Genomic DNA, 18,343 nt, shown 5'->3' with positions numbered 1-18,343 from the left:
TGGACCTCTGGTATCAAAATTTGGGTCATTGAGCGGGTAAATCCCTTAATGCTGATCATAACTTGCGGTTGGTATAATAGTCCCATATATTTCTGTGGGCTTGACGCCGGCTCCCTTTTCGCTCCCTCCAAACAAAACTTCGCACTCCTTCATACAACAGAGCGTCTTGATCCAGCTTGTATGTTATTCGGGTTCCATTGATAAGCACCTTCATCGTCATCGTTCACGGTAATCTTAAACTTTCGAGGTATCTTAATCTCCTAGTAATGACGCGATTGAGTGGTCAAACTATTAAGTCTCCTTGCACTGCTTGTACTTAAGCGCCTTCATCTCAATAAACGACCTTTCGGCTGATGTTCTTGGCACTAAACAGCAATTCCTCCCTTATCATTCTCCTTCTCTCCTTGTTCTCCAAGCCTCTTTTGCTCGTTTCCATCGTCTGAACTAGCCCACCAATCATCTAGCATCTCATCAATCAATCCCCCATCAATATCCCATCCTGAACCCCAGATTACAAGAGCCAAAATATTCAGTCCAATTTCCGCCCAAACCCTCCATTGTCCAACGTAGTCCCCAGTCATGCTCCATACGGTCAGCAATACCCGCGGTACTGATCGGTTCAGAAGTTGTATGATATTTGCTACATTGACGAGTTTGCTAGCTGTACTCGTTTTCCATTTTTGGTGAGATAAGAAGCGTAGGTTGATGTAGAAGTTAATGGGCACAAGAAGGGGTATGAATGGCGCGATGAGATTGCCAAGGACTCCATAGATTTGACTGAGTTGGGTAGCCATATTGTCTTGTGGATTGGATTTTGGACTTAAGTGGCATTGTGACAACAACTGCATCTATATCTGAAAATCTTCAGACAGCTATGTGTACCGGTTTTCAGGTAGTTGTCGTGACGATGCTCATGTCATACAAATGCGGGGTGGCTTGAGTGCTGCGCCACACAGGATCCCATACCTGGAGAAGCATAATACGTGAAAATATCATCAAATGACTTGACACTCAAGCCAACTGGGACGATCTCTCTCGTATACCAGTAATGGATCAGAATGCCAACCAAAAGCCTGCAAGCTAGGTATATAAATACAGATTCTGCTTGTTAGCTAGCGATATCAGAATTAAAGGGGCAATGTTGAATGCAGATTGATCGCACAAACCAAAGAACCAGGAAGCCTCATGCGTGCAGGAGAATTAGTGTTGAAACAATATCCTGCCCCTATGAAATGCCACCAGTGCGTGACTATAGTGGAAAAGGAAACAATCCAATCACGAAGTTACAGCTCGTTTGGGGAAAACATTGAGATCATAAGAGCCATTACCCTTCTGCAATCCCCGCTTCCAAGCAGGCCTATCATAAACTCTCTTCAACCACTCATCCAATCTAGGAAACTCCTTTTCTGGGTCAACCCAGTTCCTATGCTTTACGAAGCTCATTGGAAACTCCATCATAATATCGGCTCTGCCAGGATTCTTCCCCATGAAATACCCACCTTCCGGTGCATTTGTAAGTTCTCCGTCCAAGATAGTTAGAATCTCTCTCAACTCAGGACCATCAAACCAATTTATAACTCCATTCCTAATGAAATCTAAATCGATAAAAAGAATAAAGTAAACCGATCGCACGAATGTCGTAAGATTGAAACAATTGAGAATCTCATCTCTGACCCAATCACCGCTAATCAAGCCAAACTTGTCCTCAGTGTCAAACTTGCGAAGAAGATATGTGCATATAGCATCGCTCTCGGGAATATACCGGTTGCCATCCGCGGCCCCAGTTGTGAGAACTGGGGCCTTTCCATATGGGCCTAGGGCTTTGAGGGATTCGGGAGAGCGGAAAGGGGCAATAGGATCATCGGCAGGTTTGCGGAAGTGGTAGACGACATTGTATTCAACACCTAGCTCTTCGAGAAGCCAGAGGATACGTTGAGATTGAGAGTGCTAGTTTCATTAGGTGAATATTGGTAAGTTTGGAAAGGCGGACTTACATCTAAGTGATGGAGAGTTGGCTTATTGTCAGCCATCTTGTTTGACTGAGGGTAGGTAAATTAAGCTGAGGTTAATCGAAGATGCTGTTCACTAAGTCTTAAAGTAATGAGGAATTTGACAGATATGTAAGAAACCCCCAGATTGCTTTCTGCAACTGATACACCATTGAAGTATAACAAACGGAATGATTAACACAATGAGAAAGCCATGAGATGCTTTGTGCAAGCACATCCCGCTTGTGCTTCTTTCATATCAGTAACCTACATTTCTTTTAGCTCTATATCCATACGGAACTCGTCCTGAAGTTGCACAAGAACTCAAGGAACTCGAAGTACGGAGGTACAACATGATCTTTATGCGACGTGAATGCTTATCACATTCTGGTTCATTGTTGTGATTGCATATTTGTGAGGGCATGATTGTCGTGTGCGGATGAAGGGGAAAGTCATGAAGATAGGTGGTGGTGGCCCGGGCTGAAGCATGTGGAACTTCACGCGCCTTCTCGAGCTCCCCATCACATCCGGACTCTAATTCCAAAATTTGTACTCAAATACACACAACATTCGTGGTCTGTAAAACAGGGACACTATCTGTCTACATACATAAGTTCGAAAAAGACTATCATTCATCAAGCTTCTAGAAGGTCTAGGACATCAGTACTCGCCGTGAAATCCCAGCTACACTGACGCCATCCACAAACTTCGGGTAGCTTACTTCGACATCCAACTCCAAAAACTTGATTCTTCTCAGATGTTTGACAAAATCAGAATTTTTGTTACTCAAGGAAGGCTTGTAACTCGTCGTTAGTGTGCTGATTGGGTCATACTTTAGACCCATACCTAACCTACCCGATCAAGCTCTGATGAGATATCGCCATCAAGTTTGATAGTTCACGAGGCCAAATGTCAAACATGGTAGCTGGCTGATACTTATCTTATCAAATTTAACGTCAGATATTTCTAGAAGCAATCGTGGCGTTTTGAATCGGCGACGATATTTTTACCGGGTGCTCAGATCTTCATGGTTTGGATCTTGGATGTGAATGACTTTAGCATGATGGTATACGTATACTTTCACTGGCACTCGACCAGATATTTTTTCCGGTCAGACCAACTAAATTTCATGGCAGTACCATCATTTTGCTACCTATCTAGCTTTGGCTGTCTGACTAAGTGACATATCGACAAGTATCCATTCATGATTGATCTTTCGTTATTCCGACCAGCACAGCACAATTCTACTTGACTCCGAGCGAGATGTAACACACATAATTCTTACCAATATCCGGATAGATCCTCCTCGACTTTGTCTACAACACAATAGAGCAGGTCGCTCGCTTGTGCATATCGCCTTTTCCTCCAGCCCCCACAACCACCTCCGAACCTATCAACCCGCAAAATGTTCAATTCCACTCGGCACTGAACGACTCTTTTCAGGACGTCTTATACCTGACTCCCGGTCTACCAACTTCTTTTGGTCACAGATTTCTCCATCGAGATGGTCATGAAATTCACATGGTGGGAATTCCCATATGCCCGTATTGGTTACTACTTCTCCATCTAATCCATCTCTGAGAGCAGCGGAGTCATCCCACAAGCCATCGATGAGTTCTGCCATGTTATAGTACATTGGCAAACTCTTTGGGTCAACGCGATCCATGTCATAATTGAAGCTATAACAGGCTAGCCTTCTTAAACCACAATTCTTTGGTGTGTGCTCATAGATACCCGCGATGTCGCTATTCAACAATATGGCTTGATTCAAATCCAGAGCTCTCACGACGTAATCTGTTATAAGATCCATCAAATTTCCCATACACAATCTATTTGCCAACAAATAGAGTCCGCCCCAATTGAACCCCGTCTCGATCCGAACGACTGGGCAACAATAATGCATGCGTTCATGCACTTTTTTGCCATCAGGACACATCGACCATGGAGGCAAGTGTCCATTAGACGCCCACCACATCAAATCGTGGAAAGCTTCAAAGTCGCCATCGGGGAATGTAATGAAATTCGACGCTGCTTCTTGAGATGGCCCATTAAAGTGTTTTTTAAAGTATGGGATCTTCTCGCAGACAATCTTCTTGTAAACTCGAATCAATAATTTCTGCGGGCCGATGTAGATTTTGACGATTTCTTTTTCTGGGCTTCCGTCCTCCTGATTGTCATTTGGGCAGTGAAGAAGTGGCGAATTGTGCCGCCACTCGTCTTCCTTATGTTCAACAGGACAGTGGAGAAGTAAGCCAGCTTTTTCTGATGGCGTCTCGAAGTCGCAGATATCTGCAGCCATTTGCTTGCTTTCCTTCGAGCGTGTTTGATATTTCCAAGGTTCAGCACGTTCGTCCCATACAACACCAGCTAAATCTTGATCTTGGAAATCGTCTCTCCATTGCTCAAGCCGTGAACTCCAGTGTTCTGATCCAACAATTACTGAATGGTTCTTGAAAATGAAAGTCACAAACTTCGTCAATTTCGGCTCCTTTCGCGTGCGATTTGCATTGCTACTTGTTGGTTCCTTGTATGGGGCTTTGTCCTCATCTTTAGTGATCACGCGTGGCATTTGATGACTGATTCCTGTGCTTCTCTTTGCCGTTGTTGGTACTCCTTCTATTTCTTCGTCTGTCTGTTCGTAATCTGATTCGATATTTTTATCTGTCTCTTTACAATTCTCATAGTTCTCGAAGTGACTATCTTGCTCGCCGATAGCATCCTCCTGCTTTCTAGAACTCTTCTCAGGTGCAGCGAGGTTATCACAGTTTACGGAGCTTGTGTTCTCATATTTTCGGGGTGCTTTCGTTTCATCTTTGACATCATCGCGCTGTTTGGATCCATCCCTATGCGTTTCAATTGCGGAACCTCTCTTCGCACTATTCTCGATAGTACTATCTGAACTTTGACTGTTTTGCGCAATCGCTCTCTCGTTTTTCTTCGATGGTGCCATTTTCAATGTCTAATTATGTCAGAATTTATAAAGCCAAAGTATAACCTTGTATTCAGGGAAGCGCATCCTATGTAAGTCTAGAGACAACTTGAAGCTCCTGAAGACTTCCTTCTTGTCTGATGATTAAAGAAATTGATACATACATGTTCAATGAGTCCTGGCTATCTCGACTGTGAGGAAACCAGAAAAGTTCTCAAGAAATAGTTCTTTGTTTCAGATGCTAGTAGCTTCAGGTTTATTTTTGGAAGAAAAGTTGAATTTGAAGATGGGTGTCAAGTACTGTGGCTTCTGGTTCTCTTGATAGAAAGATTGATTCAAACTTGATAGGGAGAGTGGAACACTGGAGTTGCAGTATCTCGTTGATTGCAGTGTTCAAATTTATATTTGAAGTCGCATCCAACTCTTTAATAAGGTTGGTAGTATGATGGAAACAAATTTCCTTGATCTTTGATGATGAATTGTGTTATAGGTTGAGTCTTGGGTCGGGCTTCGGTCAGTAAAAGGGACAGGCCACATTCGGCTAGTGTGATATATTATTGTATTGGTAATGAACACAGTGATTCTGTTATTATGATCAATAAAAGCCTTTGAATCTTTACAATATAACTTATAACTAGTGTCATTTGTTATCAAGTGAATACGGTATACAATGATTATATTGTAGTGACTAAGGTTTCAGTTCTACTGTAAGGCTGTTGATTTATGTGGATGGTTAAGAGAATGGTCAATTGGCTAGTAGGGCATAACCAATGCATGTACGAAGTACAGCATCTATACTGTCCCTCTATTCTTCATTCTGATTACACAGATAGGAATCTAGTAACAGAGACAAACAGAGGTAATCCACCAGTAAATTGTGACGTCTTGAAATGACCAAGTGGCAACACGTTTTTCTACCATTGGTGTCGTCCTTCTTTGGTCATCGATAAATTGTCACAGGATATAGCAGAAGTCACCGTTCTTTATTGTTTGCTTGATATTGTTTGCTTGATAGAAAAAGATTGCACAGATACTCATGAAATGCCGAATTGCGTGCTGAAGTGTTTTGAACTGGGAAGAATGTTTTTATTGACTAAGATCTAATTTGTAGCTAGTTGTTAATTGAGAGGCCTTGCAGGCACGAGGAAAGTCAAGAAAAACGCTCTAGCTTACTATAGCCATAAAAAAAATTGGAAGGCCCCCCTAGCTCACTTTTTTCTTCACTTTGTTCTCGCCTCTTCTCAACTCTAAGTCTTAACACAAAGCGCTTGTCCCACGCCCAAATTCGTACAACCAGCATCAATTTCGGTATTCAAACTCCTCAAAGTTTCCAAAGTGATCCCATTCTTCGCGTCAACACTATCACACGTGTCTCCCATCGAGACAATAAAAAATGTAGTGCAATTTGCAGCAGTTCCCGGGAAAACGGTACCAGTGGTGTTGGTGGTTGGATCTGTTACAGTGGCGGTTATAGTGGTGGAGTTGGCAGAACTAGTGGTGTTTGCTTGGGAGGTGTCGGTGATGGAAAAGGAGGTTAGGTCGCGAGCTTCAGTGGCGGGCGCGGCGGCATCTGTTGCATTACCAGGGGCCGGTGGAGCCGGAGCACCAGCTGGCGGAGCAGGGGGTGCTGCCATCGTACCATTGGTACCAGGAGCTGGGGGGGCTGGTTTACCAGAAGGAGGGGCTGGCGGAGCTGGCATTGTACCGTCTGGTTTGGCAGCAGGAGCTGGAGGGGTTGGTTTACCAGAAGGAGGGGCGGGCGGGGCGGCCATCGTACCATTGGCTGCATCAGCGGGTGTGGGGGGAGCTGGAGCACCGGCTGGTGGCGCTGGAGGAGCGGACATTGTAGTGTTGGCAGCGTTTGGATCGGCGATTGTTATTATACTATTTACAATATCAATTTCATTGTCTTGAAATATGAATTCAAGAGATAGGTGATGAATGCTTACTCTCTCGTCTCCAATTGAATTGGAGAGGCGTGGATAGCCGTTGCCAAGATGGCGAGCGTGAGGGCGGTAAATGAATATTGCATTTTGAACTTATGGATTGAATATCGTTGGGTATATGAGATGAAATAGAAAATTTGTTTGATAATATGAGGGGAAGAATTACCAGTAAATCTAAGGAATGGAGATGAAATATCAAATTTCAGTTTAATTTTCTTAAGGAAAGTAATTCAGCAGGACTAGCCGCGAAAAGGGAGGGTTTGATTAGTAAGGAGTGTATTAAAAAGTTTGATTCGAGTTTGTAGAAATATCAGATGTGGTCTGCGGGATGGTCATATACATATGTAGAAGAGACGCTGTCTAAGAGTAGATGCTCAAACAGCGGGAGCGATATAGAGATGTTTGAAAGTTTGAAGGTTTGATGTAGGCTTCACGATGAGCGCTCAGCCACGCTAAATCATGCCGTGATTGTGTGAGATGAAATTTTTACCGGAGAATTTCAACATAGTAGTTTACTTCAGACGGTTTTGAAATTGGCTAAGAAACTTGTGCACAAGTCATGATGGGGCGAATGAGGTAAATTCAGGTGAGGTGAGGTACAGATGGTTTGGAGTGGTGATTGCACTGCCTTTATTCTGGAGTGAAATGTAGAATTCGAAAAGCTTGTTTGGAAAGAGAGGCTAGCGAATGGTTTGATGGATGCACAGACTGGAGGGAAAGCTAGAGCTATGAATTGAATGCACAGAGAGAGATGTGGGTGAAGGAAGAGTTGTGTATGGTATCTGAGAGGGATTCTAATTTGAATATAGAAGACACCCCTCTTGAATAATCATCAAAGTGAGTAAATGTTAACACAATCTATCGCCATACTCAAAGATCCTGTTTGTGAACTTTCTCGCCGTCGGACCCTCTGTCTCTCCCTCCTCTGTTTCAATTCATCTTCCGAATTCGGAACATCGGCAAAATCAATATTATTCCATCAGAATATCAGGTCTAAAGGTCCGAAGATCTGATGGCACATGATGCCATGTATCAAATCATGCTTAAATTTAGCTCTGCTTCAAATCTCTCGCTAAGGTTGACCCAGCGTCTGGTTTCATCCTCTTGACAGAGATTATGCTCTGTGAAACATGTGATAAGACTTATTCTTGCTGCAATTGTTTGAGATGGGAAAAGATTGATAGGTCGGTACGATTCATTGATGAACCGAACGGTTTAGAGGAAATTGAAGGGGAACATTGTATGCTGAGTACTGTGTCTCAATTTTGTAGCCGAGATGAGGTGAAGTTGTTGTCGTTGGACCGTGATAGGCTGGGTGAATCACGTGACATGATCTAGATTTTCAAGGTCTCAGAGATTCCATCCATGTACGGCGTGGCTACAAAAAGGAAACAAAACGATGTGTGGGGGATCTTCAAATGAATGCACCTAGAATACAAGAAAATCCCTTCCGGGTTTCCCGTATCGACTTTATACCAACGCCATACGAGCCAATAAATGTTATCCTTCTCAGACCTTGTCCTGCCGAGTCTTGGCCGTTCAAAAGGTACGCTGCAAGCTTTGACGGAAGCTCAACAAAGCGTATGGTTGCATTCGTCTCGTTGCATCCGACAGTTGTTCAGATAATTTCTTGGAATGAGATTGTTTTAGTGATCGTTACGTGATAGGACCATACCTACATATGAATATGAGACAGTTAATGCTCAGCGCCCTCGAACTACCACCCTCAAGCCACCAGTTCGAAGTATAGGTTGAAACCTAGCATTCAGCGACGAGTAACCGTTTCTTTTCATAAGGAGAAGTCTTCCGAGCTTTACGAGGGTTCATCACTAGTCGAAAGGTCGCACATGGGTAGATATGGATCAAAGAGGTGTACCCCAAACAATTTATGTCGTTGTCGATATACCAAGATATGTCGTGTAAGTACCAGGTATGAATTTCTATTGCATTTTCCTCGAGGCTTCCATGTTGGTTCTGGTGCATTTTTACGGTTGGACGGCTAGTCCTGTGTCCTGATAGGTATCGTATGGTATGAATCAATAGGAAGCTCGACATGCTGTGCTTCCAACAGAGCCAAACTCGCGGGTCTAAACAGCCTTATTGACTCCTATCAAGGTTCAGGATGCTGGCACGGCAATCGCCCCTTGTTGAACACGGCCTATAGAAAATGAGTTCTTCGGTAAGATAATATCTCCACATTGAACGAACCTTAAAGGGGTAGATCGATGGATACGGGATGAAGCTTCGGCGAAATATTGGAAGAGGGAGCTTCACCGCCACTAACTTGATAGTATAGAATATAGGGCAGAGCTTTTCGAGTGTGGATAAACATCGCATTTTACGCGTTCGGCGCTCGAATAATCTCGTTGCATTTACAATTATAAATCCGAGTCTAAACGCAAGTTGTCTAGAATTGCAGATGCTAGTTAATCCTCAACGGCGTACGGAAGTTAGTTTCCAGTCCCGGGGCCGGGGCCGAACTATAACCCGAAGAATGACAGGTCGGTCGGTACTATCTAGGTAATCATGGATGGATACTTGAGCCTATGAGATATCTGCACAGCTGTCATCATAAACACACAGCAGAGCCTTGAAATTGTTGTTGATCCAGCAATCTATGGCTCAATCCAGTAGTACTGGATCGGGACCGCGAAATATCTCCGTAGTACTAACGATACCACCTACCAACTAACTTGGTCTCAAAGCGGCACAAAACTATCATATCAGGCCAAAATCTACACCCGGAGACCCCGCATTCGAATCAATAACTTCTCTTCTTCATCTCTTCATCTCACGCAATGGAAATGTCATCGATTCAGCGTGAGACAAACATACCTGAAAGAGAAACACCATTGCGATTGCGATTGCCGCCCCCCACTTCTCGCCGAATCCCTGTATGAATGAGTGTATTTTTTCGGGCACTTAGCTTACTGATGTACCTTCGTACACGTCTTTCTAATTTGCACGACATCATCTACATCATCTGGAGTCTGATTCCATCTCATTTGTTTACTCGTTTATGAAGTTCCCACTATTGGGCTGAAACTAGCGACAATTGATAAACACATTTCCAAACAATTTTGTTGGCATAAAGTTCATGCCCTAATGCAGGCCCAGGACTCACAAATTGGAAACAGAAGCAGGTCCTAGGTTTCCTGACCAGGCTTATTGAGAGGCTTGTTGGTGGTTTTGACATATTTGTTGGTTTAATTGCTCTATTTGGAGGTATATTTGACAAGGGAGCAAGTAAGGTTATCTGGGGTCGAATTTGGGGTGGGAAGACCCAGCGTGTTTGTGGCCTTACCGCTTCTGTTGTGCGTCATATTTGGTCTTTGCACGAGGAGGAATTGCATGCTGATTTTGCCGGAGTTAAAAGTGAGTTCGTTCCTTGCATTCTTTGTATCCGTTAGCCGATGCGCATGTGTATATATTCTGTTGCGAACCCACATGAGTATGTGACTTTGCATAAGGCATTTGGACATCTGCATTCAACATTATACCTGTCATCTATCGAAAATGGATCAGAAAAATGGCCTTGGTGTCATTGAGACTTCTGTGACTGACCAGTCACAGAGCGTGAGTGACCAGTCACAGAGCGGGAGCAAAAGTAGCAATATGGCTACTATCGAGAATGATGATGAGAGATTGTTGAACAGAATTGGTTATACTCAAGTTAGTCTTCTTCACCACGCCTGCTATCAACGTGATGCCTTCTAACCATATCTAAGGATCTACGTCGTCATTTCTCAAAATGGTCTACATTATCCTATGCGGTCTCCGTTCTTGGTGTCTTAGGGTCCGTTCCTGCTACTTTTGGTAGCCCATTGAGTCTGGGTGGACCAGCAGCGGCAGTATGGGCGTGGTTTTTTGGTTCTGTGATGGCACAGATCATATCAAGCTCAGGTTAGGCGTCTTCACCTCTGAATTGTAACTTATACTGATATACTCAAAGTATCTGAATTGGTCTCTGCATATCCGACGGCGGGTGGCATGTACTTTGTTACGAAGAATGTTGTCCCACATGAACATGCGGCAATATGGAGCTGGATTATCGGATGGTGCAATTTACTTGGTCAAACTTCAGGTGTTGCCAGTGTGGGATATACCGTTTCTCAACTTGTTCTAGCTGCTGCGAGTATGAACTCTCATTTTGACGAGGTCACCGGGACATATGCCTATTCACCGTAAGTTGTTTAACAATGTCTGAAATGTCGTATACTCACGGTCCGATAGAACTGCACTACAAACCGCTCTACTCTCATGGTTGATTCTTATCATAATGGGAGTAATCTGTTCCTTGACAACAAGACGTCTTCACCAAATCGTAACTTGGTTCATGCCAATCAACGTCCTAGCTTCAATCGCCATATGCATCGCTCTACTCGTTCTAACTCCCAACAAACAATCTGCAACATGGGTCTTCACACATTTTACCAATGGATCTGGATGGGGGACTCCGTTTTCATTCTTCCTCTCCTTTCTATCAGTAGCCTGGACCATGACTGATTACGACGGCACAACCCACATGTCAGAAGAAACTCACGATGCAGCAACTCGTGGACCAATGGCTATTCGATGGGCCGTTACCATCTCTGGAGTCGTGGGATGGATGCTCACAGTCACTTTATGTTTCTGCGCAACGGATCTTGAAGCTATCATTAATTCGCCCACAAGAATGCCAGCAGCGCAAATTTTCTTAAACGCGGCGGGCAAGAACGGTGGAACTGTCATGTGGTTTTTTGTTATTCTTGTTCAATTTTTTACAGGATGTTCAGCTATGCTTGCTGACACTAGAATGGCATATGCTTTTGCGAGGGATGGGGCTCTTCCTTTTTCAAAGTAAGTTCCCAAGTCTCTGAACTTCTGAATGCGTCAATTTGCAGATTGCTTCGGGGCGTATTTATACCAAAGATACTAACAACCAGTTTCGTAGTTTCTGGTCCAAAGTAAATCCCTACACCCACACTCCTCTGAACTCTGTCTGGCTTATCGTCCTCCTCACCTGCGCGCTCAACACCATCGCCATCGGCAGCACCGCTACCATCGTCGCAATCTTCAACATCACAGCCCCTGCTCTCGACATGTCATATGCCGCAGTCATTCTAGCGCGCAATATTTACGCCTCGCAAGTGAAATTTATCCCCGGTCCATACACGCTTGGGAGATGGCAAAAGCCAATGAATGCGATAGCATGCACCTGGGTGTTATTTATAAGTATTGTTCTTATGTTCCCGACAGTTAGACCAGTTACGATAGAGAATATGAATTATGCGGTGGCGGTAGGAGCGGCTATTGCGGTGTTTAGCTTGGGGTGGTGGTGGTCTGGAGCGAGAAGGTATGTTCTTCTTTCTTCTTCTCTCATCGGCCCAGGATTTTGAGATGATACTAATATGAAATCCAGGACATACACGGGACCAAAAACAAAAGATCTCATACAATCTATCGTATCGGAGGAAGGAAATTATGAATCGGACCAGAGACCTAATTATGGGAGTTTTAATGATCATTGAAATGGTCGTGAGAGTTAGATTTTTGATAACGGCGTCTTGTTTTCAGGGTAAGGAGTTGGTGGTTTGCAAAAGCGTTTCTTTGCTGGATGGTTTGAATTGAATGAGTGAGAGACTCGTAGTCTCGTTTCTCATCATGTTCGAGATTCCCACTCTCTTCGCATCGAGAAAAGAGGTCGATAGATCGATAGACAAATCCATATATGTAGAACTATACCGATTGACATCTTCTGACATCAATGGAAACATAATAATATTCATGGGGTAATCAGACCCAATCCAGACACACCAATACCTCGAGCGATAAAAGATATATAACTTAACACAATGACAAATTATCGCACGCACACCATCATCATCATTATCATAATAAGTTAGAAAGAAAACCCTCACCGGCAATCAACCGTCCCATTTTCCACGCGGTCAAATTCCGGGTCTTTAAACACTACTTGACCTGACCCCCCACGCATACATACATACACACATACATACATACCCGCACAAAAAGAATCGCCCCACATAATAATCTCTCCCAGGCTCGCCCATGCCATGCCATTGCCATGCGATGCCATGCGATGCTACCCCCATACACTATCCGTCACTGTAATATATTGTTCATAACCTCTTCCCCACTATAATCACATCAGCTCTTGTAACTCAGTGGTAGAGTGGGCGATTGCAGTAACACTCTAATAGAAGTCGTTATCATACACGTTATCGCCAAGTCGCTTGTTCGAACCAGGCCGGGAGCTTTTTTTTTTGTTTTTTTTTGGTTTTAGTAAGCTTTTTAAATATTTTTTTAAGGGATGGTTTTATTGAAGAGGGAAGGAATAAGGGGTTGGCTCAATCATGGATTCTTTCTTTCTTTGGTGTGTATGTATGTGTGTGTATGTTTGGGGGGGCTGAAGAGGGAATCATCCAGTTTGTTCTTTGTTCTTTTTTAATTTTATTTTATCTTTTTCGGTTTGGTTACTGATTTATTCGTTTCTCATACATACATACATACCTCTATATCCTCAAACCTTTACCTATATACACACCAGCTAGATCCATGATTCCCACTCTTACACACCAAAAAAAAAAAAAAAAAAAAAAAAAGAATTACTTCTTGCTTTCTTGAATATTGTAAAACAGTTAGTAAGTCAGTCAGTCAGTCAGTTAGTGAATAAGTAAGCAGTAAGTAAGTAAGTATTAGTATCCTTAACTCGATCGACTCTCTCCTCGCAGTACCAGTCCTCTTAGAAACAAGTACTATCTATCTATATATATCATATGAATTCCTCCTATCATTTTCCCTATCATCACCTCCTTTCCCTTGCTGATCTGCGACGACGACGAATTGATTTTCCATTATTGAATTCTACTCTACGTATACGGCAAATATCTCTCTCTTTTTTTTTTTTTTTTTTTTTTTTTTTTTTTACTATTGTAAAGAAGATGGATGGATGGATGCGTCTCCTTTGGGTACGTCATCACTTCTAGATTCCTAATTGATACCTGAACTGTTGAACTTTCATTATTTCGTGTGAGATAGTCTTGGGAATAGATAGCTAGCTTAATAAAGGGAAAAAGTCCAATGCAACTTCTTTTGCTTATCAGATGATTTCAGGATGTAGACGATCTGTGCTCCCCAAGCCCGAACACAATCATCAGTGTAATAAGTAAGCAATTCCATATCAGTATTTAGGTATATGCGTGGTAAAGAAAGAAGCAAAAATAACAGAATCAGGGGGAATGAAATGAAATGTATTATAAAGTAGCTTGCTTGTTTATGCATTCCTCGCGCATCAAATCAACATATTTTAATTTTCTGTGCAAAGTCCCCTGAACTTCTGCAGCGGGCATCGAAAACGGGAAATCCTTCTTTCATCTACTCGCTCTCCCTTCCGTCATGTCTAGCCCGCTAATGTATGTGGCTATTTCAGAAATCGCATAGGTTCGATCCTGTCTGTCTAACTTAAGATCCCGAGCTCTGAATGCGGATGCCCAAAAGACAGGAATCTCACACTTCCTTCCCTTTCCACTGCCAAACTGATTGAGAAAGTCGGATTCTCCGCAGTACCTAACGCACATGAGCATTCTGACGACAAAGACCCATAGCACAACTATCATCCGACCAGCCCAGACGAAGATCATCCATCCACCAAAGCTTTGGTCTTCCAGCCACTGTAACATTTACAAAAAAATACGTCAAATCCTTAAACCTCGAATTCAAATTCACGTTCGTCAAAACGCAATTCGAAAGTTCAGGACATGCTGGAACATTGATGGTTTGTTGAGTTACTTGAGAGGTGTTTTTAGAAGCTACATCGTACTTATATCCAGTAAATGTGAAATCGCATGGAGGACCCATGGAATCACAACCGAGTGACGCTCCGTAGAGATTGAAATTGAAACATCCCGTGAGTCCTTCGTCGGCACTTCCTATTTGGCCTGAGAAACCTTGGTCTGCGGCGTTTGAGCCTGTTTTTCTATTTGACGAATTGGCTGTGAAGTTTGGGATGAATTCGAGGAGTAGTGGTTTTGAAGATGGAAGGGAAAGGAGACGTTTTGGTGGGGGAACGACGGTGAAACCGGAGGAGAAGAGAAATTGGTGGTAGGGGTTGAATAACGGCTCGGGCTGTACGTCGGTATCGCTTGCGTTGGAGATGGATAATGGTGGGATGTCATCGAACTGTTTGAATGTTTCATTAGTTGCTGGATATTATGATTGACGAGGGTAGACTTACAGTCAATAAAAAATCTCCACGCTCTCCACACTTTGTAGGTATAGCTGAGGATATGATGTTAGTAGATGTGGAGGATGTTGAATTGGGGAAAGTGGCGGAGGTTGGTCTTATGATTACTGGAATGAAATTGGATATTGAAGCGGCTGTAGAAGCGGGTGTCGATTGGGATGTTGAAGTGTCATTGGATACTAGAGTCAAGATTGAGATCGAAGTAGACTTCAAAAATGAAGAACTGAAAGATGTTGCATTAAATCCAGAAATCGAGTTGGAGCTAGATATCGGATTTGAGTTTGTGGTTGAAGTATGCGTAGGAAATGAATTATTCTTGGATAACGAAATCGAGCTTGAGATTGACGTCGAAGTAGTCAGATTGGCGAAAATAGGATTAGAAGTTTGAATAGCGGCTTGAGATGCTTCCACTCGAGTCAAAATAGTCATGGACCCAATTGTAACAGCCGCATGTGTATCAAATGACGATTCAGATATTGTTTGCGAAGTTGAATTCCACCCGCCAGCTTTAGAAGCAATACCGGTGAATATTCTACCTGAAGCTGATTGAGATGAGGTGACCGGTTTGATACTGCTCCTGGAGACTTCAGGCCTTGACATAGCTAGGCTTGAGACATAAGACAAGCTAGAAATCGGGGTTGCGATGGTCGAAAGATTGCTAGTCATAGAAGAGAGATTGAAAGAAACCACGGAGGTAGAAACAACTACATTCTTAGGAGTTTCCGAAATGAATGTGGAAGTATTGGAAATAATCGTTCCAGTGGTAGAAGTATGATTTGTATTGGACTGTGAAGAGTAAATTACGCCGGTTGGTGTAAATGTAGGTTTACTACTAGCGGCTGTCGTTGGAAGTAGAGTTGAAAAAGGAACAACAGTTGTTTTTGTAGTGGTTAACGTAATTAACATATTACTGCTGGACACTGGCTGACTTGCAACTGATGAAGATGATGGGGAAGTAGTTGGCAGAAGGGTGGCTGGTTTTGTTGACAAAACAACAGGCTCAATGGTAGATACTGATTTGGTTTTGCTTGTCATTGATGACGATTGAGGCGATGGCAGAGTGGACAGGGGAATGACCGTTGCCGTTGATATAACCACAGACTCACTGCCAGAAGATTTTGCCGAAGAATATGGAGCTGGAGAAGCCAGAGATGGGACAGTTGAAAGAGGTATAACAGTTTCTGTGGATATAATTACAACTTCACTGCCAGACATCGATGCCGATGCGGGCAGAGGTGGAATTGATAATGGAACCACTGTGATAGCACTCGTAATGACGACGAAAGATTGACTTGGTGTGCTAGTTGGCGTTTGTCCATTCAACCAGCTAGTCGTACCTTCGACGACTATGAAGGAAAAGACGTCATTGGATGACTGAGAGATTTGTCTTACTTCAGCGGCGGTCTCGAGTGTTCCAACAGGCTTTGATGATTGAGAAGCTTCGATAGTCCTACTTGGCTTCGAAAATCCTGTAGACGAAAAGGTGGAAGCAGTCGGTGCGACATAGAGGGGGAGAGGCGTATTTGCAGAAACCTGTGCCATACGATCGCTTGCTATAGCAGTTGGGAATGGAGCTGGAGTTTCAGAGCAAGAGGCGTAAACAGTGACGGTAGACTCGACAGGACCATACCGAGGGGCTGCGGCAGCAGTTCCACAAATGGCCCATAGTACGATGAGGATATTCAAAATCATGTTGTAATGCTTACTGATTACACTACGATTTTGACGTTGTTGAGGTCGAACGAGCGAGGAAAGGAAAGTCGATACTTTCGAAGGTGGAGGTTATATGGAATTGAAACTTATTTCTTGATGTATCTGCTCGTTGCCGCAGTGAATTTCCAGTATGGCGGTATATCCCGCTAAGTAACAAATCTTAATCAAGCCCATAAGACCTGTTAAGCTTATTATATATGTCGAAGTCCTTCAGTTTCTTGAATAATCAAAAGCTGAATCTAGCCTCGATCCGACGACACCAGCATTGGTGATAGACCTAAGTAGGTACATGGTGATGTCGCCCTTTATTCTCCATGCATACATCACTTCAATGTCTCTTAATATCATCACTTCCAGGTATCGTTTGATCCCAAATAATAATACAAAATTAGCCAGAGGCAGAAGCTCTAAGTTCCAGACAGTCTCCCCGTGTTATTAATCAGTCAAGTACTTGATATTCAAAGCTCAAGACTTAGAACTGTGAATGTTCCCATATCGAAGATGCGTACACAAGAAGTCATGGATTGATACTAATACTCAGCTTTATCATAATGACAGGACAAATGAACACTAGAGTATGATCTACTAGTAATCTGTACGTCGTATCACACAGCACCGATGGCTTTAAGTGAATGATGACAGCAACCTAAGAACATATGCTTGTTGTATATAGCTTCTTATGGCGAAATGCGGAACTTTTGATGAATGGGCGGGTAAGAAACTTATTATTCCTCCTCTATACACAACCCATTTCTCATAGAAGGGCAGAAGGGAGCAGCCCAAGAACACAGCCCGGTGCGATGTTCAAAGACAAGCCTTCCAATACCTCGAGGAGACAAAACACCACAATCAGAAACTCCACATGACAAAAGAACAAGACTAGATAGAAGACTTGCCTTAATCTTAACAGACCCCGTCAAGCAAAACTGAGAGCCCAGGCATCTTGAACATAGGATCGACTTGTTGAACATAATCGAGGAGGATGTTCTACCACAACAAGTATTCCACATCACATCAGCAGAGGATACAAACTCCTAAGTGAAGGACAACTCACCAATAAATGTCCTCCAGGACCTAACGATACAGATCCTCGAATTCTCACCCAGAAACTCTCCTGCTAGCTATCTGCTCTTGCGGTGATGTACCGGATTAAACCCAAACCTTTACCTTACCCATCTTCCCACAATCCCAAAAAGTCGCCTCTAATACATAGTTCCCACACGTATGTATTTGTAGATCATCCCATCCATCCAGTGCCAGACGTACGTAACACCGGTCCTGATCACTCCCTCTTTCAGATCACCAACTCGAATCCCAATCTCACGGAAATCAATCATCTCCTTAATTTCATTCCACTCACACTTACCCATTCATCGCCCTTCCCTCTTCCTCCCATGACCCATCCATCCATCTATCTACCCATCCAAACTCCCCAAAACTCCCCAAAACTCCCACGTCATCCCAAGCACAAGCACAAGTACAAGCACAACCCCCAGCCACAACCCCAGCACCAGCACCAGCA

At 43.3% G+C, this 18,343-nt stretch overlaps 6 protein-coding genes across 6 annotated transcripts; 1 reads left to right on the top strand and 5 right to left on the bottom strand.

Annotated features, from left to right (window-relative positions):
- Positions 1–8: 8 nt before the first annotated feature.
- On the bottom strand, positions 9–1,031 carry BCIN_02g05660 (hypothetical protein). The gene has a single exon (XM_001552670.2). It carries the CDS (start codon positions 846–848, stop codon positions 366–368), a length of 483 nt encoding a protein of 160 aa, XP_001552720.2. The 5' UTR covers positions 849–1,031; the 3' UTR covers positions 9–365.
- A 75-nt stretch (positions 1,032–1,106) lies between these two features.
- Bcgst16 lies at positions 1,107–2,229 on the bottom strand. The gene is made up of 2 exons (XM_001552671.2): positions 1,995–2,229; positions 1,107–1,947 (listed from the first exon to the last, which is right to left on the bottom strand). Exons 1-2 carry the CDS (start codon positions 2,028–2,030, stop codon positions 1,276–1,278), a joined length of 708 nt encoding a protein of 235 aa, XP_001552721.1. The 5' UTR covers positions 2,031–2,229; the 3' UTR covers positions 1,107–1,275.
- An 834-nt stretch (positions 2,230–3,063) lies between these two features.
- On the bottom strand, positions 3,064–5,459 carry BCIN_02g05640 (hypothetical protein). The gene has a single exon (XM_001552672.2). The coding sequence runs from the start codon at positions 4,936–4,938 to the stop codon at positions 3,382–3,384; it is 1,557 nt and encodes a 518-aa protein (XP_001552722.1). The 5' UTR covers positions 4,939–5,459; the 3' UTR covers positions 3,064–3,381.
- A 445-nt stretch (positions 5,460–5,904) lies between these two features.
- BCIN_02g05630 (hypothetical protein) lies at positions 5,905–7,316 on the bottom strand. Its single transcript, XM_001552673.2, has 2 exons — positions 6,867–7,316; positions 5,905–6,801 (listed from the first exon to the last, which is right to left on the bottom strand). The coding sequence occupies exons 1-2, from the start codon at positions 6,947–6,949 to the stop codon at positions 6,165–6,167; spliced, it is 720 nt and encodes a 239-aa protein (XP_001552723.1). The 5' UTR covers positions 6,950–7,316; the 3' UTR covers positions 5,905–6,164.
- Positions 7,317–9,334: 2,018 nt separating this feature from the next.
- BCIN_02g05620 (hypothetical protein) lies at positions 9,335–12,661 on the top strand. Its single transcript, XM_024691400.1, has 7 exons — positions 9,335–10,238; positions 10,437–10,535; positions 10,592–10,766; positions 10,816–11,047; positions 11,097–11,702; positions 11,797–12,198; positions 12,265–12,661. The coding sequence occupies exons 1-7, from the start codon at positions 10,215–10,217 to the stop codon at positions 12,371–12,373; spliced, it is 1,647 nt and encodes a 548-aa protein (XP_024547171.1). The 5' UTR covers positions 9,335–10,214; the 3' UTR covers positions 12,374–12,661.
- Positions 12,662–13,812: 1,151 nt separating this feature from the next.
- On the bottom strand, positions 13,813–17,176 carry BCIN_02g05610 (hypothetical protein). The gene is made up of 2 exons (XM_024691399.1): positions 15,100–17,176; positions 13,813–15,044 (listed from the first exon to the last, which is right to left on the bottom strand). Exons 1-2 carry the CDS (start codon positions 16,798–16,800, stop codon positions 14,433–14,435), a joined length of 2,313 nt encoding a protein of 770 aa, XP_024547170.1. The 5' UTR covers positions 16,801–17,176; the 3' UTR covers positions 13,813–14,432.
- Between the last annotated feature and the right edge of the window lie 1,167 nt (positions 17,177–18,343).

The sequence above is a fragment of the Botrytis cinerea genome, chromosome 2, assembly GCF_000143535.2.
Source record: "Botrytis cinerea B05.10 chromosome 2, complete sequence".
Taxonomy (NCBI): domain Eukaryota; kingdom Fungi; phylum Ascomycota; class Leotiomycetes; order Helotiales; family Sclerotiniaceae; genus Botrytis; species Botrytis cinerea.
Note: the sequence above shows the minus strand (reverse complement) of the source record. Positions and strands in the feature narration are given on the sequence as shown.